Source organism: Halictus rubicundus, chromosome 4 (genome assembly GCF_050948215.1).
Source record: "Halictus rubicundus isolate RS-2024b chromosome 4, iyHalRubi1_principal, whole genome shotgun sequence".
Lineage (NCBI taxonomy): Eukaryota > Metazoa > Arthropoda > Insecta > Hymenoptera > Halictidae > Halictus > Halictus rubicundus.
The window spans coordinates 15,411,479-15,437,071 of NC_135152.1; the positions used below are offsets into that span (position 1 = coordinate 15,411,479).

The following is a 25,593-nucleotide window of genomic DNA, read 5'->3' on the forward strand; positions in this document are numbered from 1 at the left end:
TTGTATTCTTCGAAGTATAATTATAAATAAGCGTATTCATTTAGTGCCTTAACATTGGTACATAACAGCATATCATTCCAAACAGAATACAGTAGAAATGAACATTTTTTTATTTAAAATTTCTTAATAATTTAGGATAAAAATAATTCAAAATAATGCGCTAAAATAAGTTTTCGAAAATTCCATGCTTAAAATTTTCATTGTCCGTGTCTTCCATGCACACTTTCCACTGTTTCTATTAACACAATTCACAACTTATTTTTTTGTAAGGCTGTTCTTCAAAGGTGCGTGTAATTATCAAAACGAAGATTCTAATGTTGGTATTTGCAAACAACAGAAGAAGCTGTTTATTGTATCACCCAATGTAATTAAAAGTACACTGTGTTATATACATTTTTCCAAGTACACGATCGCTTAAGGTCTCTAGGCATAATGTATATAATATTTACACTGCTCTTGTTTTCTTTATTAAGTTATTACTAAATTTATTTTACTACATTATGGTTATACCTTATTTTATGCCTGAATGATCCGCGAACTGTTGCATGACTACGCAATAGTGTGATAGCAGTTATATAAAACAGTCCCTCGTCAAAACCAATAAAGATCATAAAGAATAATAAATTTAACAAAACTATACTTTGTTATTGTAAAGTTATATAATTAAAAGTTAATTACCACACAATATATCGAGTGATAAAATACTATTGCCAGCCTTCGTACTTAAACAGCTTCATGTTATACATTCACACTGACAGTAATGGTAATGCGCACGTGGCTCAACACACGAACTCTCATTATTTGTCCCACTTCTCCCATATGAAATGGAAGGAGAAATCAAATTCGATAAATGTCTTTCATTCATTTTTTCGAGTTCTTTGAATGCACTTGTGCTCTATTTAACTAAGAATTGTCGATGCATTGGGTCATTTACTTAAATGTCTGTCAATCGACCGTTTTCTTTTATTCTTTTTTTTTTTGGAAATATCGTTGTGCGAATACTGCAGAATTATTGCAATAAAAATAGACGCAACAACGGAAGATTTGATCATTATCATCACCAGTATTATTCAGAACTCACTTAATTGTTGTCACTTCACTCGCTCGTTGTGTGAGTCTCTTGTTGCTGATCACCTTGGAGTTCACCTTCCATTCTTGCTTGTCGTTCTGCTGCCGCTCTTGCTTGTCTTCCAGCACTAGACCGAAGATTTTTCCGTTCTGGAGGAGGTTCTACACTGAGTCGTTTACCGCTTCGTGGTTTCTTCCCTTTAGTGCCTTTATTATCTTCTTCTACTTCCGACGCCGGTTTTGATGTGTCCCCTTTAGTGTTGTTAGTACTTTGTTGCGGTGTGACCGTTTCATCCGGAATCGCTGTTACTTGTGTTGTAGAAGCGGGTGTTAGTACAGATGCAGGAGTGGGTGTGGGTGTAGAAGTTGGTGTAGGTGTTGGCGTGGATACTGGTGTGGATGTTGGTGTTGGTGTATGTGCTGGAGTTGGTGTCGGCGTACGTGCAGGTGTAGGCGTAGGTATAGGCGTGATTGTGGTCGCAGGTGTGACTGTAGTTGCTGGTACAGTTGTTGTTGTTACTGTGGGAGTTATTTCGATAGTTTCTCTCTTCTTGGTATTCGGGGATGTTTCAGTTATAGTGATAGAGTTGTTTTCTTCTACTGGGCTTGGTTTAATTGTAACAGACGACGACCTCGATCCGTACTCTATATCAACTGCTGATACATCTACAGGTGTTATAGTTGTAGCCGGGGTGGTCGTTGCAGGCTTTGTAGTAACTTCAATTTCGATTCGTGGTTTTTTATTCACGGGTTCAAGGGTTACCTCGAGCATACTTGATGGATGCGGTTGCTCGGAGCCTTGATTATAGTCCGTACCACGGCCTCTTTTATCACCTGCCCGTTGAATATCTTCGAGATTTCTTGTTAAAAGCTCTGCGCTGGTTCTGCTGAGATGTTCCAGAGCTTCTTTCATTTCCTGGTCTTTGTTCTTCTTCTCCGTTCTTCGATCAGAAAGATCTGCTATATCGTTCTGTTCCATGGTTTCTCTTTTGTCATGTTCTACTCTACGCCTGTCTTCGCTATGTAATGCTGACATATCGGTATACTGTTGTAGTGCCAGTCCAGGGTCCATGGAATATCTAGACTTTTTCTCAGTATCCTTCCGCTTAGATGTTGACTCGGTGATCGTGTCTCGTCTCGAGTTATTTCCTGATGATGTAGGTTTACGAACTGTCGATGCACTCGAAGTTGCTGGATTTAGAAGACCGCACTGGGCAAGGCTTTCATAGGCCGATGACACACCACCAGGTTGCATGGAGAACGGATTCAAACCACCCAAACCCAGTGGCGTATATAAAAGACTCGGATTTGGGAAGAAGAAGGGGAATGGTGTCGTTGTTGGTATCGTAGACGATGCCGATGAAGTTGAAGGCACCGAAGATTTACTCGTAGGTGGTTCCAATTTACTACGAGATTTACCAGTGCTGCTAATGCTAGTCGAGCCAGTGTTCTTACTGCTGACAGAACTAACAACTGGATTCGTGTCGGCCGCTGTGCTGGTCGCTGTTGCGCCTAAAGCAGCTTCCATACCAGCTAAAGACGGTAAACCAAGTCCAGCAAGGTTCGCGAATAAAGAATTCGTTAAACTCATGTTACTTAGATTACTGAGGTTTCCAAGTCCGCTCAAAGCACCCAAGTTTGGTAAACCACTGAATGGCATTAGAAGAGGATTGTTCTTCGGATCAAAATTACCAAGTGAAAGACCAGATAAGAGGGAGTTGTTCAGATTACCCAGCGAAGGAAAGTTTAGGCCTGAAGCCATCGACGTAGCTACCAGATTCGCTTGATTTGCCGATTGCTGATTAGTAGGGCTTGGCATCATGGGAGGTCTACCTGGACTCTTACCCTTATTGATGTTCCCTCTATCATTTCCTGACAATCTCTTTTGCAAATCATGCGGAAGATTTCCACGTTCCTTCACAAGTTCGGCCCACTTTGGATCCACATCGAACATCGGGTTCTCGATTAACCATTGTCCCAATCGTTTTAGTTGTGGTGCTTTGCTTCCAGTAACCTAAATTATACATAATTTATTTAGTAACATTTCACTTAATTCTAATTAAATTTTCATAAATATTATACAGTGTCTTCCATAATAAACTAGTGATCAAGAGAACAGCGTAAAAAGAGTTTTTCTTACAAACCTTTTTGCCCGTTAATCGATTGATTACAGCAACATTTTCTTCACCAGTTAGTTTTTTCCAATCTAGCAAAGATGGATCCACACGAGGACGTCGTCGTCTAGGTGCATTCAAATATTCAGCGTTCAACTGTTCAGACATGGCAGTTTGTTCAGCTAACCATTTGTTTACTTTCGCTTCATGCGAATATGATCCAATCTTAGAAGAGTATTCAGCAACTTTATTAATATCTGCGATCATTGCTTCATAACTCTTTCTATGACCACTCGACGACGAGGAGTGTGCTGAATTGAAACTTTGATGTTGCTGCTGCTGCTGCTGCTGTTGTTGCTGCTGCTGCTGCTGTTGTTGTTGTTGCTGCTGCTGTTGTTGCTGTTGTTGTTGCTGCTGTTGCTTTTTAAATTCACGATTTTGCTGTTCTGCTTGAGCAATTAACGCAGAGAAGCTATCTTTGTGCGAATGTAAAGACGGGGGAGGCAACCCAGACGTGGAGCTTGATGCTCGTGATGAAGGAATCGAGGTAACGGTAATAGAAAATGGTTTCTGGGTACTCGTCGGAGGATTCGGAAGACCCATCGGTGCAGATGTCGGAGTAACCGTTACATTCGGCGTGATTGTGCTCTTTTTACTGTGTTCAGGATAATGAGTGCTTTGTTGTTCTTTCGCTGCGCTCAGTCCTAGCACTATTTCGTCAAGCTTTCTGCGTTTCTTTTCCTTTCCAATGACAGGCTCATCTGGCGGTCCGCCCTTTCTCTTCATTAATTTATCTAACATACTATCTAACTTTCCCTTATTACTGCTAATTTGTTTATTTTTATTTGGCATTGAAAAGTCTTGAACTTCGTTCATAATATCTTTACTGTTATCAGTGCTCATTTTTGGATACCTGAAAATTATTCATATTTGAATTTATAGTTGAATACCTCATTGAAACAGTGTATGCAATATTCCATAACTTTACATATGTCTGAAGACTCAATTTCTTATTATTTAATATAGCAAATACAAGTTGACCTCAAATCACATAAATACATACACAATTATAATTCATCGATAACGATTTCAGAAATGAGTTTACGTATCAGATTATGTTGAAATTGTATTCCAAGTGACTATAATCTTACCCAGCAGACAAGTCGATGGGCGTTAAAGTACTCGAAGTTCCAGGGATAACAGTCGGCTTTCCAGGAACTGTATATTTCAAGTCAAAAGGTATATTCGGAGTTCGTGCTTGTTGATGTGCTGGAGGCGGTTGAACCGGCGTGGAACGCCTCGATTCTTCAGACTGTGACTCCTCATTTATTTCCCAAGTGTTAGATCCAGATAACACTGCAGGCTTACTTAATGCCGCGGGTGGCTGTACAGTTGTATGACTACTATTCAATAGAGCATGTAGTTTTGCTAAAACCAAAAGTATAACGTATAATTTTCTGCGTGTTCAATAATCTGAAATATTTATAAAAATTGCTTGGTAATGCCACTCGTCCCATTACCTCGTTCAGTCTCTACATCAATAGCAATGTGTCTCTTGCGTTTTTTCGATAGTGGCATATTATTTCCTGGAGTTGGATTTCGCGACACTCCATGATCTGTAGTTATCGTGATCACTTCTGAACATTCTTTTTCGCTTGGCGGAATATCTGCTTCGTCGCCAGCGCTAAAGTTTACAGATACCGGCCATTCCTTATGCTCGATCGCATGAACAATATGCATTAAACGAGCTTCAATAGCATGCTCCTAAAGAGACAACAGACAAATTTTAAATACGGTAATGGTGATACGATAAGAACATTTAAATAGGCAGAAATGAATATGTATATACGTATATAGTCGGGGACAAAATTTAGTGGACAACCTTTAAAAACTAATAGCTTTTCTCAAATAGGATCAAATGACTTGAGTTTTTTTCGAGATGTTAGAAAGATACTAGGTAATGTATAAAAAAAAAATTAATTAAAAATTACCATTGGTCGAAATTACGGAGAAAAAAGTAAAGGTTAAAGATGTTAACTTTTTTATTTGTGCTTATAACGAAAATTTAAAATGTTTTTCGCAGATCTGTTATATACATCGAATTGATACAAGTTATATACAAAATCGATTAAGATTGCGATGAGCCATAAATAATTAAAAATAGCAAAAATTCTGGGAAACCACGAATTAGATAAGTTGCAAACCCAAAATTTCAAGAGTCTTACATCTGACAATGTTTTTAGCTTTTTTTACTTAGGTTTGCAAAAGGTATATTTAAAATTTTCATTATAGGCAGATAAAAAAGTTAAAAATCGTGACCGTCGCTTTTTTCTTCGAAATTCCGAGCAATAGCAATTTCAAAAAACTTTTTTACTCCTTACCTAGTAAAATAATCCTTCTAACATTTCAAAAAAATTCAAGTTCTTTGGTTCAATAATAAAAAGTCATTAATTTTTAAAGGGTATCCACTTAATTTTGTCCCCAACTGTATATGACTTAATAGTTTGTTATTCAGTGTTCAATAATCTTTTAAATCGTAGAGAGTCAATTATATATCGAGAAAATTTAAAATGCTCTAAGTATTTCGATAAAAGAATTAATTATGTACTCTTTATGTAATGTTTTACAAAACAAACAGTTTACAACTAATTTAAAATGACAGAGTTAGATAAAACACCCTCTATAAATAAGTTAGTTTCTATTTACCTTTGGCCATTTCACAGAATTATTACAATTGTGTGACAAAAGGTGCACAACCGTAGGTTCGTTATAATCTATCGGTTTATCACGAAGAACAAATGTATCTATTTGAGTTAGTCGTGATAATGGTTGTATAACTTCCAAGTCTGGAAACATTGCTTTAAGTTCAGCTGCTTGAACGCTGCATTTATCTTCGATTTTGCATACTTTTTTATCTTTGGAAGTTTCCACTGTTTTTCCTTCTTGTGCCTCCATTGCTTCGTCTTTAACAACAGGAGGATCAGTTTTCACGTTTGTTTTACTATCCTCGATTGTTGCATTGTCAGTATTTGTTGTTGATTTTTCTATCGCCTCCGTTGCGTCTTTTTGTTCCGTTGAACTTTTGTTATCAGTCTCTTTCCCAGTTTGCAAGGGCTGCGACTCTTCAACTTTTTCCTCTTGCGATTCCATCTCAGTTTCTTTTATTGTATCTTTCTCTTTGCTTTTACTTTCTTTCTCCGTTTCTTCAATAGTGCTAGTAGTTGTAGTAGCTGCAGCAGCAGCAGCATTAGAAGCTGGTATTTCCTCTGAACTTGCTGTTTCATTACTTGCTTTCGCTTCATCGACATTTTTAGTTCCCGTGTCTTGGTCAGTTTTAGAAACTTCAGTTTTTATCGATTCTACTACTATTTCGCTTTTTTCTTCAGATTTTATTTTTGTAACAGGATCCTTATCCACGGATGTACTTCTCGGAACGGTTGTAATTGTTAACGCATTACTCAGTGGTTTCTCTTCAATTTTATTTTCAGCCTTGATAATAGTCAATTCAACCTGACTCTTTTCCGCGTCTGTGTTCTCTGTTCTCTTGTCTGTTGCACTTGTGTCTTTGTCCTTTTTCGCGCCGACTTTTTCTATTTTTAAAGTACCTTCGCCTTTTTCTAATTTCACAAGTATTTCGTCTTTGTCAAATTTCAATATGTCCTCCCTATTTTCAATCTTGATTGCTTTCTCGGATTTATCCATGATCTTCGATGCTTGGATGTTACTGTACATTTTCGAATTTAAAATTTTATGAAATGAAAAATCAGGATCATTTAAAATTGTGATATCGGTACGGCCTAAGCCATGCTTTGCAGCTCCAAGTAGCAATTCTTTATCATGTTTTCCAGGTTGCCACCAATCGGGGGTGTCACCTGACGGTTGACACAATGAAAGTCGTTCCTCTAAGTGAGGATGAGACAAGATCTCCTCACGAATTTTACTTAGAAGATCCACGCGATCCAATATTTGTCTCGCTTTTGCTGGACTGAGATGATCAACAGGAACGTCTGAAAAATCTTGGATATATACAAAATGTTCGATACTTAAATGCCTACCAAATATTGAATCTCCGAATTCGAATATATTTCAACAATTAAATATTGAAACAGTTGTATCCACATGTGGTAAATATTTACTTGAACGAATAAACTTTTGATACGAGCTTAATTATACACATACCTTCTTCATCGTTCAACTTTGCATTACATGCTTTCTTACACATTGCTCTAAAAGACATATAATAATCTGTAAGATCGTTATCTGTTTTCTTATCGAATCTAGCAATACTTTTAAATTTCGTCCAGTCGTATTGTGCTTTTTTCCTATCATAATTTACACCGTAGGTTGATACAACGCGTAAAAATTCGCTTTCCTCGCGACGAGACCACTTTGCTTTTTGTTCTTCGATGCGAGTTCGTTCTCTTTCTTTCACCATAGCTTCCATTTTTTCTCTTCTTTCCATTTTCTATGCAAAATACAAAATTCAGTCCCGCGACGCGCTTTAAAGACATTCAAAACGCTATCTCAAATTCCCTTCTACTTACCAAAAGATACATAGCAAGTTGTTGCAAATCCCATCCTTGCATATTTAAAGGTGGTTCATTCATAGGAGGATTATGATTCATAGTTGTTTCGCCTTCCATTCCGGTTTTCGTTTTTTGTAATATTTTTACGTCGTCTTTTACATTCTTTACGCTTCGTTGATAAGAAGAAATAACTCGGCGCAAGCGTGTATTAAGATCAACTACGGAGGGCCAAGTCTTTTCGTCGTCTAACATACCATCATTTCCTTCATGGCTGCTGCTAGGTTCTGGTATAGGCGTATCTGCCTTATTGGATATAGCAGGTGAATCAGTCGGTGTTTCGCGACTAAATTTATCGGAGTCTTTCAAGTCTTTCAACATTCCAAGAGATTCACCATCATCCATGTCGTTTTCCAAGCTGGTGTCATCCCTGCTGCTGCTGCTGAAATTGTAAGAAGCATTAATTTGCAACAGATACGATTTTCTCGGTTTCTTACGTTCAATTCCATTTCCACTAAAAATAAAATTATCTAATATTGTATGCACTCGTGAAAACAGATACATACTTAACTGATCATAAATATAACAGTTATTTCGAAAATACAGTCTACAGGTATACAATGTCAAAACTAAAAAGACTTCCACATTTACCACTTTAGAATGCTGTACATATTAAGAATATACATTGTAAACATAATGTTATGGATAATTATATACATATGTACAATGTAATCGATCGTTTAGAAGAAATTGCTTAAGGATCACTGCATATTGTCTGGTATATATGTATACATATAGAGATATATATGTGTATATGCATAATCCTCCTTCGCTGTAAATAAATTCTTGTAGGAAGTAATATTTTAAACTAGGTGAAAATGGAAAATAATTTCCTTTGCTGTTATATCGTACAAATAAAATGAAAAGGAGAAAGTTTACGCTAGTTCTACCATAGGCATGATCATAAGCGAATTAAAAATGCGTGCCAAGCAGTGTATGTTAGAATGACTTAGCGGTAGCAACATAGACACGGAAGAAAAACAAATAACGTAAAGAGAATAATTACTCACTTGCTTTGTGTGGTCTGAGACTGGGAAGGGGGAGGACAGCTTGTAATGAAAGAGAGAGCGGGATCGATCCTCATCTGGTCGTAATTCTCGTAGCCATGTTTGTAGCAGCCAACTATTAGGGATTTATCAGCTTGCGAGTCCCACCATTTCACTGGTCGTTCCGTCAACTGTGGAGGGTTTATCCGCAACGCACTGTAGGGCGGTTTCATTTACAATTTGCCAATTTATTTATGCCAATTAGATAGTAAAGTTAATACAAAATTTTTCAATCGAAATTTCAATAACCGCGAGCCATACGATATTCGCTGAGTGGTAGACATAGAAAAGAGGCTTGTTTTATTAATCAAATTTGGAGAATCGTGATTAACACTTACTATACTTCTTTTTTCTTTTTTTCTTTTTAAATTAAAGGCAAATGTATATAAACTTGAAAACTCCTGTTCCGTTTGCCCCTTTAATACAGTGCACTGCTTTCTAATTACTTCTTACCATGACACCGCTGACTTGACCATCTTTGACCATTTTATAGCCGTACAAAGTGTTTACAGTAATTCGAAAAAAGTTGCGTGTATATTTGTGTACATGTTTATAGAACAGGAATGGGAGGATTTTAATATTAGTAATGTAGGATCAGCGACTGATAGCTGTTTACAGAGCTACGAAGTAAACATAGTTTTAGCTCTATGAGCATTCCTCATACAATTACAGCTCCCAGGATAAACAAATACATTGCACATGCAACTATGAAGCTCTGTATAAGCACATATGTAAGTGCACGATATTCCATGATAGTCAGTTGAGCAAAGAATAATGAAGGTTCCGTAAGTAAATATATTATTGATATCAGAACACTAACCTGACATGAACACCGTCAGAAATGTGTTGAACCAAATCCCCGATGATCTCATGCTTAATGTAGTAAAGCATTCGAACTCGTAGTAGAACTCTGTAAATAAAAAAGGATTGATTAGATTTCTGTTAAAAAAATATACAATGCTTTAACCTTTAGAAGGCCGGCATTTTTCCATTGAAAATTTGAGTTTTCTTTACATTTGTCGTATTACAAATACAAAATTTATTGGATATACAACCAACGTATTACGCTGAATTCCCAAGTTTGTCTCTGGCCACTATAATGGTCACACCCCGGGGCCCTCTAAAGGTTAATAAGGTAAACTTTTAAATAAAAGAAACATAGATAACGTACTTATTTGCGTGACGACTCAAATGTTTCCTGTAATTACTTTCCAGGAATATGTCTCCGTCATACTTTTCAGCGTTACTCCAGTGATTTGGATCGCTTGGACCGCCATTAACGACCGATCCTCGTGTTTCTCTACCTTCTCGGACTCTGCCCTTTTTCTTCTGTCTACTGTTTCTTCCGCCAGTGTTAATGCACACGTTCTTAACTTTTTCTCCATTCTCTACGGGGGTAATGAGATCCCAAATGAAGTTACGGATCTTCTCATCGCCGCGATAGTAACGAAGACAGTAAAGCAAAATGACTCGTGCACAGTCCTCGACGTCAATTTCGCGCCATCCTCGACGAAACTGACTATGCTGAAGAATCTCTTCCCATCGGCCCCAGCCGAACGTAAGCAGACCTCGTTCTACCTTGAAGCATTCGCTTCGCGCCCAACTGCCATATACCACTTCACCTTCACGAGGTACATACTCGTCGCAAAACTTCCGTGTCTTCTTACCAAATTTGTCTCTTCGTTTTTTACCTTTTGATAACAATAAACGAGTTACTTATATTGTTGTTTGTCGTACATTACAAACGGTTAAATGTAACAAACAGATAGGTCCTACTAAGTATGCCAAAAACACAAGTGTCTTTAGAATAATATAATAGTAAGCCACAGTGCAGAAATGACATGAAGAAAATTAAGATTTGTGGAAGTGTTTGTAATACGAATATTTTCTTATAGCCACAGTATCTTTTGTATACATTCCGTGTGGAACTAAGGATCATGGATGTTACATTTGATAAAAATGTTGTGAGTGAATGCTTTGCCATGCATTACACAATACAAGATAAGAACACCATGTTAAGTTGCCAAAATTAATGTGTGCATGATAATACGAATGTTGTAATCATCAGCTTTTATGGACATGCATGCATGTTAAGTGTATTTACGTGTATACGTATAGAAAGCATTATAGCAGAAATATTTCTGAAATGTGTATAGAATTCATCTAGAACGAAACACTACATATTTAAATTTATGAAAATAACCGATAAAAAACAATAAAACTCAGTGTTATTTGATTTTTTGATATTCAAAACATTTAGTCACTTAGCTACGCGAAATTATTTCCCCTTACTCTGTGTGTTAACAAACTTTGCACCATGCAAGAATATTTTTGATAATAACGACTGGGCATAAAGAAAGTATTTTTCAAAGTATGTCATAAAGCGTGAACATTTATGCTGTATACGTGTACAATGTAAGATATATGTATGTAAGATAAATGGGATGTTCATTGTGTACATCTCATATAATGAATCTATGTTATTACACTGCAAAATTAGTGGTTACAACATTTAGTATCAAACACATAATTGCTTAGAAAAAAATTTTAGTGTCTTCATAGAACAAGAATTCGATAGACTGATAGTTGCACTGCTAGTTTGTGGTTAAAAAAAGAAGAAAGATTCAAGTTCTCGTTATTAAATGTGTAAATATGGCAATACCTTCGTAATCATCGTAGATCATTTATCCACACCAGGTATCACAGCCACGGAGTGATATATTATGTGAAGTTACGATACTAAGAATGGTGTTGTGCTTTAACATGCATCAACAATGAACATACCTCTACCTGTTAACCCACTACTCGTTTCGTCATCGCTATTATCATCTGAGCTGTCAAGATCCGACATGACAACTGACTCGTCATGACCGTATCGCTTAATTTGAGTTCTTCGCCTTGGCTCCGATATCACTAATTCATCCTCTTCTTTCTTCTCCGTCGTATCGATCTCCGCTTTCTTCGCCCATTTCTTCCAAAAATCTGGATCATCAATGTTGATGTCCGATCTATTGGATGAACACGCGAAGCTGGCCTTCGAGAATGTCGATCCTTTTTCTGCTTCTATAGTGATGATCTATAGAAAAAAAAATATTCATATTAATACCACGAAATAGCGCATAACCCAAATAAAGAGGTAAACAGAAATTCGGTCGACTTACTTGTGTCCTACGTTCAAGTATTTGTTCTATATCTTCTTCGCAGAACTTATCTCCAGCATTGTCGTCATCCATAATAGCACCATAAGCACCTTTTTTCAACAAATCTTCTATCTCCTTTTTCGTCAGCTGTTTGTTACTGGGATCTTTACCCCCTTGACTCGTATTCATTGATTGTAAAATAGCTTTATCTAATCCAAGTTTCAGAGAAGCTTTGTCAAACATTTCCCTCTCGTAAGTATTACGACAAAGCAACCGATATACCTTCACCATCTTTTGTTGGCCAATTCGGTGACACCGGGCTTGTGCCTATAGAAGCAACATTTGTATGAGGAACATTGATAAAAAAAAAAAGAACTTAAAGTAAATTTTGAAGCATCACCGAATATAATACCTGTAAGTCATTTTGTGGGTTCCAATCGCTGTCATATATAATAACTGTATCAGCGGCTGTAAGATTAATACCAAGACCGCCAGCTTTGGTACAAAGAAGAAAGACAAATCTGTCAGAATCAGGTTTGCTATACCGATCAATCGCAGCTTGTCTCAAGTTTCCTCGAATACGACCATCGATTCTTTCATACGGATATCTAAACAGATGTTTTGAACAAGAATATTAACAATCTGTTCAGCAAAGTGATAACATAAATATCTCGAAACAAATGAAACGATGAACGTTTTTATAAGTTGACATACTTTTTGTATAACAGATAATCCTCCAATAGATCTAAGCATTTCACCATTTGACTAAATATTAGTACTCTGTGTCCGCTGGCTTTAAGTTTCGGCAGTAGCTTATCGATTAAAACCATTTTTCCTGAACTGTTCACTAGGGCGTGATAGTAAGCCTCTGAATCTTCCTTTTCACCAGTCTTGTAATCCAATTGTATTTGATCTTCGGCGCCATTAAGTAGGAATGGATGAATACAACATTTTCTTAGTTCCATCATTGTATTCATGAGATTCGGAATGTTAGCTGACGTGGTTCCCTTCGCAAGGAAAGAAAAGTTTCGTTCTAGGATACCGCGGTAATATTTCTTTTGTATATTCGTTAATTCCACCTAAATAGACGAAAAACATTTGTTAGAAAATTATCCACCGCGAATTACCAATCGATCCCAAACTAATACTACATGTAAAACATGAATCAATTTTTCCATTCACCTCAACGACTGTCTCTTCTTTTGGAGCTAACGATTTCTCCACATCCTCTTTTAGTCGGCGTAACATCATTGGCTTCAAAAGAAGTTGCAACTTATGAACTTCAGTCTCACTACTTAAATTCCCAAATTCTTTAAGGAATGCTTCACTACTAGAAAACTGAAGTGGTTCAAGGAAATTCAGTAATGAAAACAGTTCGTTGACATTATTTTGTAAAGGTGTACCAGATAAAAGCACTCTATGTTCTAAATTCAATTGCCTAAGACCCTCGAGCAACTTGCAATTTCTGTTTTTTAGCCTATGAGCTTCGTCGATAACACATAGCCTCCAATTATATCCTTTTAATTCGTTAAAATCTGTTATAATTATTTCAAATGTAGTGATCAATACATTAAATTTAATTAAATCTTTAATCTGCTGTCCTTTGTCATTTTTATAATAGACTTCGTATTCTTGGAGCATAGTCCGACTTGCTGCGCTATAAGCAAAATAGTGTGTCTAATAAAAAGTGTGTTCTACACCAAGATATGCAAAACTATTTTATAATTTTTCGATCAACTTACGATCCGTGATACACTACAACATTCATATCGGTCCAACTTTCAAATTCGCGTTGCCAATTCGGTATGGTTGAAAGGGGCGCAATTATTAGAAATGGTCCGCGGATCCCATACTTGTAAACTGCGTCCACAAATGTTAAGGATTGAATAGTTTTTCCTAAACCCATTTCATCCGCGAGAATACAATTATGCCCATTGTACCATGAGAACAGCAACCAATTAAGACCTTCTAATTGGTATGGTCGTAAACTGTTGTTACTTTTATAAATCGGTGATTCTTCCAACTTTACCCACGCTGATGCTGTCGGTTTCTTTTTCGGCTAAGGACAAAATTATGTTAACAACAAAGTAAAAGCATTATTATTATTATTTACAAATTAATCAGTTTATCTGTTGGCGATAGATTACCTTCCACTGATCTTTCGGAGGTAATTTATTAAACCTTCCAAATTGAGCTATTTTTTCTGGATCAACATCCTCTTCTAACTCCCAAGTAGAGTCCTCATACTGAAGAGACCGCCATTTAACTAAATAATGTTTTAATGTTTCCCCGCTTGTCGGATCAGTATGTGTTGCTTCATCAAGTACTCTATCAACTTCTACAAAATCTGGGTTAAATGGATCGTCTTCAGTCTGAAAAACAAGTTGCTCTTTACTATGTAATCCTACTTTACTACGTGTAAATATGATCATAACTTTTATGAAGGTTAACATTTAAAATTATTATTTCTATAAAGTATTTACATTCTCAAAAATGTTGGTGTTCTGCTGTTGTCTCTGCTTAAATCTTTTCAGTTTAGCTTGAATTCGTTTGTCACCTTTATACAACTCTTCTTCAGTTCGCCATTCACAGTGCAAATATGAAAAATTTCTATATTTAACGAAATACTCTTCAACTTCTACTATTTGAGGTTTCACTTCAGCTACTGCCGTTTCTGGTTGAGATTCAGTAACTTCGTCTTCTTGCTTGCTACTATCTTTTACGGCATTTTCAGTGTCACTGTTCTTAGTTTCCTCAGAAGTTTCAGCATCTTTTTCATCCTTGTCGTCTGTTTCTGGTTCCTTCTCATCTGTTTCTTTCTTGGTGTCATCTTCTTCTTCTTTACCCTTGGTCTCTGATGCTGCATTTGAAGCATTATCATCTTTATCAGTCGATGATTCTGCCTTCACCTCTGGCGGCGGTGGTTTAATTTCTCTTTTCCCCATTCGCGAACAGAGTATGTGTTGCACAACCATAGAATCTTCATCCGTTGTATTCTGTAATAATACGATTATTTATAATTGTATGTTCAAAATTTAAATCTATCAGAGAACACGTATGATAATATAGAATACATACTATGTACACAAAGTTTGGTTTATTAGGTCCGACTTCCCCGCCTTCGTTTTCCTTCTTAACAGAAACAGGCTTTGCTGTGTTTGTACCTTCTACTTTCTTAGAATGTTGAGCATCTTGCAGAGGTACGTCGTCATCCGAAAATCTGAGCATTACATCATCAACATACTTTTTACGATGCGTATTTCTCGCAGAACGCCTTTTATTATCATCCCCAGCTTCTGGCGATGGTGGTGGCGTAGCTGCTAACTCTTCACCATCAGAATCAGGTGCAATCCGGCTCTTACGTTTTCTAAACGTTGTTGCAAGATATTGGAAATTAATATAACCTTCTCATTTAACAATCGGCGAACGGTGCCGGGTCAATTCTGGCTTAATTTTGCAAATAATTCAATTACACTATTTTATGACGATTGCTTATCAAGGATTGAAAACTGTTACAATATCGGTTTCGGTTATGAAGAACCGAAATAATGTTATAACTGTTATTTTTCGGAACCGAAATGCAGAATGTGACAGCATTATTTCGATTCTTCATAACTGTTTCAATTAGAACCGATCTATAACAATTTGAAACAGTTATTTTCAGAATCTTTTCTGTCCCTGCTGCGTACGTGAATTTAGTGTGAGTCGCAGTAACACGTTACCACTTCTCGACTCTCTGCCTGAGCGACTGCTGTCCGACTGTTAATATAATACTGAGAGAGTAAAAGTACTGTAATAAAACTTACTTTGAACTTCTGGGAGACTTTCCTGCTGAAACTTTCGAAGCGGTAGATCTCTTCCTAGCAGCTGCTTTCTTTTTATTAGGTGTAGCAGTTTCTGTAGCAGGTGCGGCCTCCGAATTTTCTTCTTTCTTCTCATCCGTTGAGTTGTCCTCCGATTCTCCTTTTTGTTTACCTTCATCTTTTGTCTCAATTACTAAAGGTTCGGTGGTCGAAGAATCTACTTGTTCCTGATCACCTTGAATGGACGGTTCAGACGGCTTCGTATCCGCTTCCTTAACTGCGCTCGAATCAGAGACTGCGGTCTCTTCCGTTTCTTGTACAACTTCGTCATCAGCTGATTCAGACTGATTCACTTTTCTATGGGAATACAACATTATCAGTGAAATAATTACAATACTTTGTTAATGGATGTTGCACATCAACACTTTGGCTACCGATTGGGTTTGCCTCCAGCATCGAAATGAAATTGTCCATGTTACAATCACATCATATAAATGACTACCACGGCAATCAACGTGTTAAGAAGCAATGTTTATGTTTAAGGTAACTTACTTTCTATTACGTTTCGTAGAATCCTTGTCTTTATTTCTCTTTCTTGGTGCTTTAGGAGATTTCGCTTCTTTTGGAGGCTTTGGCTCCTTTTTAACTTTCGGCTCTTTCGGTTCTTTAGGCTCCTTTGGCTCTTTTGGCTCCTTAGGTTTACGTGGTTTCCTAGGAGGTCGAGACTTTCTGCCTTTATTCCATTCCTCTTCCATATCACCTGAAGATGGCTTAATGTCCTCAGAATCTGCTGCACTATCAACAATATTACTACTATCTCCAGGGGTTACTTGATTGTCCGATACTGGTTGTTCTGGCTGTTGCTGAGTAATTGGTGCAGGGGCAACAGCTTCTTTGTCAGCTTTCTTTCTACTCTTCTTAGCTCTGGGCGTACCTTTACCGCGACCACGACCAGTAGTACTTGAAACCTGTTTAAGGAGAAATATTTTAAGAGCTGCATTTTATCTTGTAATATATTTCGCACATACTCAACATAGAGATAGGATCAAAATTAAGAGAATTGACAATTTACCTGTGGACTATCAACAACAGCAGCCGTAAACATAGGAGTCTGTAGTATGCATTGAGGTCCACCGTTGCATTGGTCATTAGTTTCATGTTGCTGCAGTGCCTGTAACTTCTCCTGCAGAGCAACAATCTTTTCTTGATTTTCAGCAGCCGGAGGCATACAGAACAACTCCTGTAGTTGCTGTTGTAATGCCGCTCTTTCTTGATGATGTGTGACTGGCGTACAAGAAGTACCAAACCCACCAGATGTAACTGCTGTCGATGTTGGATTTTGTGGCATATTGTACATGTTTGATATGGTACTACCACTAACCATATCTCCACCAGGAGGATATTGTTGACCAGATCCCACAATCATTTCATTAGGGTACATATTATTTTTTGGAATATTTGTGTATTCTGTAAATCCTGGTTGCACCGGATGTGTAGGTTGAGAATTTGGCACTGGCACTGCAGTTTGATGAGGGGGTAATACAATACCACTGGTTTGGTTAACCGTAGGTATCTGTTGACCATTTAAATGCGTAGGTGGAACTGCATTAGTTTGTGTTTGCAGCTGAGGAGATGAATTTGGTATAGCAGGTTGCAACTGTGGTTGATGTGGTATTTGAGATGAAATTACTGGAGCACTCTGTGGCATTATACCAACTTGCGGGGTTATAAGAGGTTGAGATTGCTGTGTTGTCTGGACCTGTGTTACACATGGCGGAGTTGACTGAGATTGCGATGGCTGTGGTAATTGGGGTTGAGAAATTTGTGGCTGTGATTGTTGCGTTTGACTTAATGTGGGTTGCTGAGGTTGAGCAATCGAAGGTTGTTGTTGAGGGGTATTTATTTGTTGAATTTGCTGCTGATTGAGTTGTGGTTGACTTATCTGTTGTTGTGGAGGGGGTTGTTGGCCCATTGGAGGTTGTTGTACTTGGCTCAATTGTGGTTGTTGCGAAGACTGCATTGGTTGTTGAGACTGTACTGGTGCTTGTTGTGTTGGTACTACTTGAGGTTGATTTATATGTATCGGCTGTACTTGTTGTTGCTGCTGTGGACAGCTTACAGGCTGTTGTTGTGGCTGCACTTGACTGCTAACCGCAGGTTGTTGAGGAAGTACTGGTGTACTATTATTAGCTGGTGGACGATTTACTGAATTTATTTCTAAATGTTGACTATGCTGTTTTGTTTCACATGTAGTTTGACTTTCAATAGTAGATGCAGGATTCTGAACTTGACTCGGTGCTGGTTGTTGAGGTAATGTAGATGCACTGGGGCAATCAACATTTCCATTTGTACTAGATGTTGGTAAAGTCTGTACAGGTTCTAATTGAGAGATATTTCCAGGAGTAGCTTCCAAAGGTGAATTATTCTGTGAAGTATTTTGTATCAAAGTATCAGCCTGTGGTTGATTCAGTACATCTTGCGATTGATCTTGAACGTTTTGATGCAGTGCTTCATTTTCTGGCTTAGGTGGTTCGATCGGATTATGAATAGAATCTACAGCATCTCTAGTTGTAGTCTCTGCAACACTGTGAATAGGTGGTTCTGTTCCAGGTACTGGAAACATTGGCGCATTCTGTTCAGATACTGGAGGTTGAGCTTCTACTATAGGTCTATCTTCATTTATACTTGGCCTTATTTGTGGCTGCTGTTGAGGTGGATGCGACCACTGAGCAGGCATTGGCATTCTGGGACCTGTGATAGGTGGCATAGAACTTTGTGCGGTAGGTTGAGATAAAACATTTGGGGCTTGTGGCAATGTTGGACGTGTTTGAAACTGATTATACTCTGGGTTTGGAACACTCGAATTTGATACAGCAACTCCTGGTATCACCATTTGTTCCAATGCTTGAAGAGTGGTTTGCTGCGACGATGGATTTATTTGTATTGAAGTTGGAGGACAAGGTGACACAGACATTGCACCCGGTTGAGTTGGTTGCTGATGCGGAAGTTGAACATGGGGATGAGGGGATAATGTATTGGGTTTGGCTGGTGACATTATAGGTCTAGGAGACATTTGTTGTGGTACAGCTGGTGGTCTCGGCGACATCTGAGGTCTTGGAGACATTTGAGGTGATAATTGAGGAAAAGTTGCACGGTACTGAGGACTCGTGGCATGTTTGGCTGTACCAAATTGTGTTGTTGGTCCAGAGTGTTGTGGTTGATTAAACATGGAAGTGGCATGATGAGAATATTGAGGATCTATTTGCTGTTGTTGTGGTTGTTGTGTACTAGGATGTTGCGTATGCTGGGGATATTGCTGAGGATGAGAAGGATGTGCCTGATGACTTGGATGAGTTGGATGATGATGTGGCATCCTCTGTGGAGGTTGCTGAGTTTGTTGCTGCTGCTGCTGTTGCTGCTGCTGCTGTTGTTGTTGTTGTTGCTGCTGCTGCTGCTGGTGCATGGCAAAGCCTGGATAGCCAGGAGATGTCTGATACATTGATACAGAATTTCCTTGCTGATAATGCTGTTGTTGACCAACCATGTGTTGGTAAACGCTTCCTGTGCCACCAGCTTGCATTGCTTGATGTGGTACTCCCATATTTCCAATCATACTTTGTTGATTGCCAAAATGTTGTTGTTGTTGTTGCTGTAATTTTTGATTCATAACACCACTTTGGTCTTGTTGATGAGAATACTGTGGAGGCATATGTTGTCTATAAGCACCAGGTTGCGGTGCCATCTGATTATAATGTCTTTGCATTTGTGGATAAGCACCTCCACTAGCTGACCAACCTTGCATACTTGGGTCTATAGACATATTTGCTCTAGTCATTGAATGTTGCTGCTCCATCGAATACATATTATCATTATAATTAGGATATTGTCCTCCACTCCCAGGATGGGGCCCTCTATGCTGAGGGGCCATACTCCGTGCTTGATTTTGAAATGCTCCTGGCACCATAGCACGCTGTGGCGCACCACTATCGAACGTTCCAAGATTTTGATTAAACATGGTGCGTTGTGTTGTATTTTGCAATTGATTAGAACTTCCAAATTCAGATCCGCCAAATGAAGTTAATTTTTGAAGCGGAGATTCTTGAGATATATAAGATTGATTAATGTAACTCCCTCCTCCATTAACGCTAGAGTTTGAACCATCTCTAGATACTACCACAGAATTATTCGTGCCTGCAGGGTCAAAATGGTCGTTCCCCCCGAGGTCAGGAAGAGCATCAAGCATCGAGCCACTAACATCTTCACCAAACAGGTCGTACGAGTCCATGTCTACGCTGCAGGACTCTTCGCCTCTATTTCAGGCTTAAGAGAGTATCGTATAGTCTCTTTTATAGTCAGTAACGTGCCCATTGTTGATCCACGTCTTTTCTGCCTGAAACAATATACAAAAGAATTCATATTACGATTGCAACGAGTGCATAATAACTTTTCCTTAATTATTTTTGTGATTATTATGATTATTAATTTTAATTATTGGGCCATACATCTTCCGATGACAATGACAAGCGCCAAAGGGGAAAAGCTATACGCTTATGACTTAATTTCACATAATCGCTATAACCTTTCCCTCTTGAAACATGTCCTCATTTGTAGCACTGCTTTCAACTATACTAATGTTCATGACATACACATATGCATGAACAATCATATTTTCCTATAAATAAAACTTATTAGCAACTTCCTGTTACTTATACACTTATATGTCACAAACAATTAATTATACACAATGAACATTTAACATGCAAATTCAGAAGAATTATTAATATAAAAAACAAAAACACATGTGAAGCTATGTTATTGTTTATATACTTTCTTCTAAATAAAATAATTTTTATTAAATCTATCTTTATACTATTTTATTATGTGATTAAAGCATTTCTAAATACTGGAAAATAGAACAGAAGAATAAATATAAATTTAATACACATATATGTACTGTAATGGAAAATATAAAACCAATTCATCCTTCTATTTGATAAAATATATTTGTTTCTTAAGCAAATATAAATTTTAGGATGGTGTTTTTTAATAATTCTATTATTTCATAAATTTATACATATTCTACAGTTATACTTTAATATAAACAAGAAAAAAATGTTATTACTGCCCTGTAGTGAATGTTTGTATTTACTTTACTAAAAATATTAAAATAGTATTACAAAGATAAATTTTTAACTATTTTCATGACTTCCATTATTGCAGTAAACTGGAATCATACTGCATATAATAACAAATATTTACAGTAATTTTGTACATAATACATTTTTTAATGCAGTTAACATAACCTAACATTGAAGAAAGAGGAATACTTAAATTTGAAATAAAACTGTGAAATATGAGCAAATCACATTAAATAAAAAAGAAATTTGTGTGCATATACATGTTTCTAATACGTTAAAATTCTGTAAAAAAAAGCTGACTACACGACCACATAATCAAAAGTTAAGACATTTCTAAACAATCATTACATGATAGTTAAAATTATTGAAACTATATAAAAATATTTTATATAAATCAGACAAATAACAAGAATACACAATAATTTCGTATTTAAACTACATATTTGGCAAGAAAGTTTAGTTTCCATATATTCTTGGCTAGATTTGTTCAAAGTGATGCCGAAAATGTTCAATTATGAACAACAATTGTGAAATAAGCAAAAATCTCTAAGAATAACAATACGGTATTACTGTACGCTTCGAACTAATATGCCAATAAAGTTCGCACACCGATATATAATATTAAATCAAATATTCGTGTGGAAATTCATAAACACAGAAAAAAATCGAAAGAAACGACGAAAAAACACCTTACAAACCTGGAGCACTGACAGCAGCACTAAAACGTACGAAAGAATATTCTCGTTCTCATTAGAAAAACGAACTCAAATACACACGTTGAGTATATATATTACAAGGGTGAACAGAAAGAAACTGGCAAGACGACGGGCATAGAAAGTTCTCACGCTTTTAATTCGAACCGTAGGTATTTCGTCCGGAAAATATTTTTCCCGTGGGATCGGCAGTAATCGAATATGCGGAAAGCGTGGATACGAAAAATCTATTAGAACGTCGGTAGCGAGTCGAAGCGACTTCGAGAAAAAAAAACACGGATCGTCGGAAAGTACGCCATTATCGTGAGAGATTTCCGTTTGGGCTTCCGAGAGAACTCGTAGCGGCCACCGCGACGCTCGATATTCCAGCACCAAAGCGTCACTTCACTTTACCACAATTCACTCTTCCTCCGTGTATTTCGTAAGAACACCGCTCAAAACCTAATATACCGTTCGACGAAAGTAGTTTCGTGTTAATGTTTTACCGAAAAACCACCCTCGTTCGCGCGCGCGTTCACACGATTTTCACCGACGGTGGCTGCGGCTGCGGCTGCGGCGGCACGGACCGTCGAGGTGCAAGCGTGTCCATAGGTCCGAATCATTCTACACATCTCTACCCCCTCCCCTCCCTCCCCTAACCCCCTACCCGTTCTCATTCCCCTCAGTTCACAACGAAGGACTACTCTTCTCTCTTACCCTACCCTGTTCTATCCTGTCCTGTCCGACGGAGGCCACTACACACACCAGTTACACATCGTAACATCTGTAGAAACTCACACACTTAGCTTTCGCATCATGCGCGCACACTCACTCACTGCACCACCTGGTGGCGCGCGCATCTCTCTTTGCCACTTATAAACGTTCGTGTATGCACACACGTGTATCGCGTATACGAAGAAACAATAAGATGTTCCGAGTTGTGTTCGGCTTGATTAAAATCTTCGTTTCATTAGATCGACCCGTATGCGATACCGTGTATATTTCGTTGTTTTCGGTTTCTTTTTTCTTTTTTTTCTTTTTTTTTGGCAAAATTGACGTCTCCTTTCTTCATTTCGAAACGGTAACATCCACGAGTTAGGTCAATGTTCAATCGGAAATTTTAAGCACGGTATTATTGGAGAAAGATATTCACGGATTGTTACCGTCAGTTCCTTTTATTTCGAGAGAAGGTAAATTTTATAGATAATAGAATAAGTAAAGTTAAGAGTGTACTAAAGATTGTATCATGTTTTAACGTTATTCGGTACCGGTTTTAAGGAAGTAAAGAACCAGAGGTTTGCCTTTTATTATCATAGCGATTTGAAGACGACAAGAAGTATGTGATCATATTTTTTTCTATCCAAGTAGACATACAAACCCACGAAACTGTTGAAAAGTATGATTAAAACTCTGATATTTAAGCGAAAAATAATATTTCATGTCAGCCACTTTGATACTACATGATAATTGAAACTGTCTTTCATGATAAGGATCTTTATTTTATTTTATTTTATTTCAATAAGCACCGTATAATCGCGTAAAAGTTTCATTTCATTGCTACATTAGTTCGTTGAATGGTGAAAGAACTTCATTTCCATTAAAACAATGACTATACAACTTATCTATAAAAAAATATATCTACATAGAAGGTAGTTAAAAGAATTTGAGAAAATACTTGAAAAGATATTTGAGCAATTAAAATTCAACATTCTTTAGAAATCGTCTGACAATTTCTGAGAGAAATTTTCGATGTAAACTCAAAGATAGATTTATGTCCTAATCGAAAAAAAAGGAAATAAAGATTTCTATTTACATTATAGTTAACTTATTCGCGGATGTAGAGTGTTTATTGAAATTACCTATATATTGTTCCACAAGAATTTTTCAATAATCTATTAATCTATTAATTACATAGCTTTCGTCAGTTAAAAATATTACGTTAAGTTGTCATGCGATGTTTGATTACTTTCGCCTTCAAATGTCTGTTGCAGAGAAGCAAGTAGAAACAAAAAATTTTCTAGGAACACTATTGAAATATTGAAAGAATATTTTTCACAAACGGCCGAAAATATTGAAATCGATGTAGGCGTCGTAATATTTGTACGGATACGTGTAAAGGTTAAACGCAACATTTGGATCTGTGTAAGATGTTTGAAAAATTACATCTCTAAACCATTTCTCTTGTTAGCTACGTTTCGAAAACGATTGAACAGTTTAATACGTAAAACGGAAACGTTGGTAAAATACGTCGTACTTCCAAAAATTCATCGAGAGAAAATAATAAACCGAAAGAAAGAGTAGGGAAAAAGAAGCAGATTGGACGCCGCAACCTCCCAAGAATTACACTCCTAGCGCATAAAGTATTCGGTATCGTGGTAAAAACACACAGCGCAATTGGCGGTAGTAAGGCGGAGTCCGAATTATACCACATAGAGAACCAATCAGATTTTACCTTATAAAGTAGGATACCAGGGCAGGATATTCGATTAACCAATCCTGTCCTCTAGGTATCAGCACGAATGTATATGTGTACGCGACATCTTCAATGAAACAGGGCCGCATTCGTCGTTGCATTCCATTTTTTCTTAATTACACGTAAATATAAGATTGGAACAAGTTCAACGATTTGTGATAAAATTGTAACAAACGAATAATGTTACGTAATTCATCGATTGTTAGCGAATTTCGAATGATTCGTTAGAAAAAATATATAAACGGAAAAAATTTATCGTTTGTAACGACGGCAAAGGTATGTTTGACATGAAAATGAAATCGCCTATAATTTATTAAATATTTAAAAAAATATTATTTTATACAATTATGTAAGAATGAAATGGCAATCTGAGTGTTATCAACTCCTTAGTAGACCTGTTATAATATTAAAAACAAAAATAATGGCTACAAATTTATACAAAATAAAATAATCTTATGCTTACCTTACTTGGAATATTAGAGTTAATGAAATAAGTCTCATTATTATACCAAGATTAGCATTTCAACAACTATATTAGATTCTATTTTTGAATTTTGCTACATTATAAAAACTATAAAATTGCAACACATGAAACAAGCAACATGCAATGTGGTAGCTAGGTAAATCTGGGCAACTACATTGAAAAGAACGATGTTGCGCGTATATCTAATATATATATAATACTCTATTATTACAATGTAGTTCTAGTAGTGAACTACAATTAATAGCTCATATTATTAAGTAAATTTTTCAAATTAAGAAGAAGGATAGAAATCAAATAAATTATTAAAGATCTGAAAATCAATGGTTATTTGTACATTGTTCAGTATATTATATGTTCTCCTTCGTGCTTAAATACACAAATATATGAAGAGCATGCACATTTTTTCCTTTGTAAAAGAAACTGAATAAGGGTATTTATAATGTATAAACCATAACGTGTAATTTAAATAGGAATTTAAATGAAAACTTTGACTGTATTTATTAAGATAATATTTGTGTATACAATATAGAACTGTACATCTCCAATACAGATTCAAGTGTCAAAATTAAGTTTCAATATTGTTAAATTAAAGTAGTCAGTACGGTTTTATAGAAATCTACGTGATACCGATCTATTATAGATATTTAGCGTTTAGCAATGATTAAGTAAAACTCACTGTAGCGTACACGTTAATCCCATTTTCCTGGACATTCCATGTAAATCTACTGCACAAATGTTCACTTAATCGTTATCTTGGTGTCCATTTTGTTTGGTTAATTACTGAAGAGGCGTCAGTGCTGCCGTGGATTACGTTGACACAACATGACGGCTCTTCCGCGATTGGGGCGAAGTATATATCAAAAATTCAACTTTCTCAAACACTCTTAAAACTGGTTACGCGAATTCAAATTTTACGAAAATAATTACAAGAGGAAGAAGTCAAATTCAAAACACTGTAGCAACAATATGCATTTCTATTTATGTTTCACATATTGACCGCCTTATACTTTCCGACAATAACCCGATTCCATAGACGAATAGACAAGAAATGA

General features: G+C 36.8%; 1 protein-coding gene across 7 annotated transcripts; it reads right to left on the reverse strand.

Moving 5' to 3' along the window:
• Positions 1 to 87: 87 nt before the first annotated feature.
• On the reverse strand, positions 88 to 25,593 carry Kis (chromodomain helicase DNA binding protein kismet). Of its 7 annotated transcripts, none has more exons than XM_076787053.1 (23): positions 25,228 to 25,593; positions 16,827 to 20,144; positions 16,307 to 16,722; positions 15,758 to 16,111; positions 15,030 to 15,318; positions 14,435 to 14,947; positions 14,099 to 14,323; positions 13,694 to 14,010; positions 13,134 to 13,608; positions 12,666 to 13,030; positions 12,364 to 12,559; positions 11,973 to 12,278; positions 11,596 to 11,887; positions 9,983 to 10,502; positions 9,632 to 9,721; positions 8,776 to 8,967; positions 7,727 to 8,147; positions 7,362 to 7,647; positions 5,889 to 7,189; positions 4,703 to 4,946; positions 4,334 to 4,610; positions 3,213 to 4,095; positions 88 to 3,082 (listed from the first exon to the last, which is right to left on the reverse strand). In XM_076787053.1, the coding sequence occupies exons 2-23, from the start codon at positions 20,037 to 20,039 to the stop codon at positions 1,097 to 1,099; spliced, it is 13,161 nt and encodes a 4,386-aa protein (XP_076643168.1). In that variant the 5' UTR covers positions 20,040 to 20,144; positions 25,228 to 25,593; the 3' UTR covers positions 88 to 1,096. The 7 variants fall into 7 exon arrangements, with proteins under 7 accessions (XP_076643168.1, XP_076643170.1, XP_076643169.1 ...); XM_076787055.1 differs by having other exon boundaries at positions 11,602 to 11,887; positions 25,218 to 25,593; XM_076787054.1 differs by having other exon boundaries at positions 7,727 to 8,144; positions 25,218 to 25,593.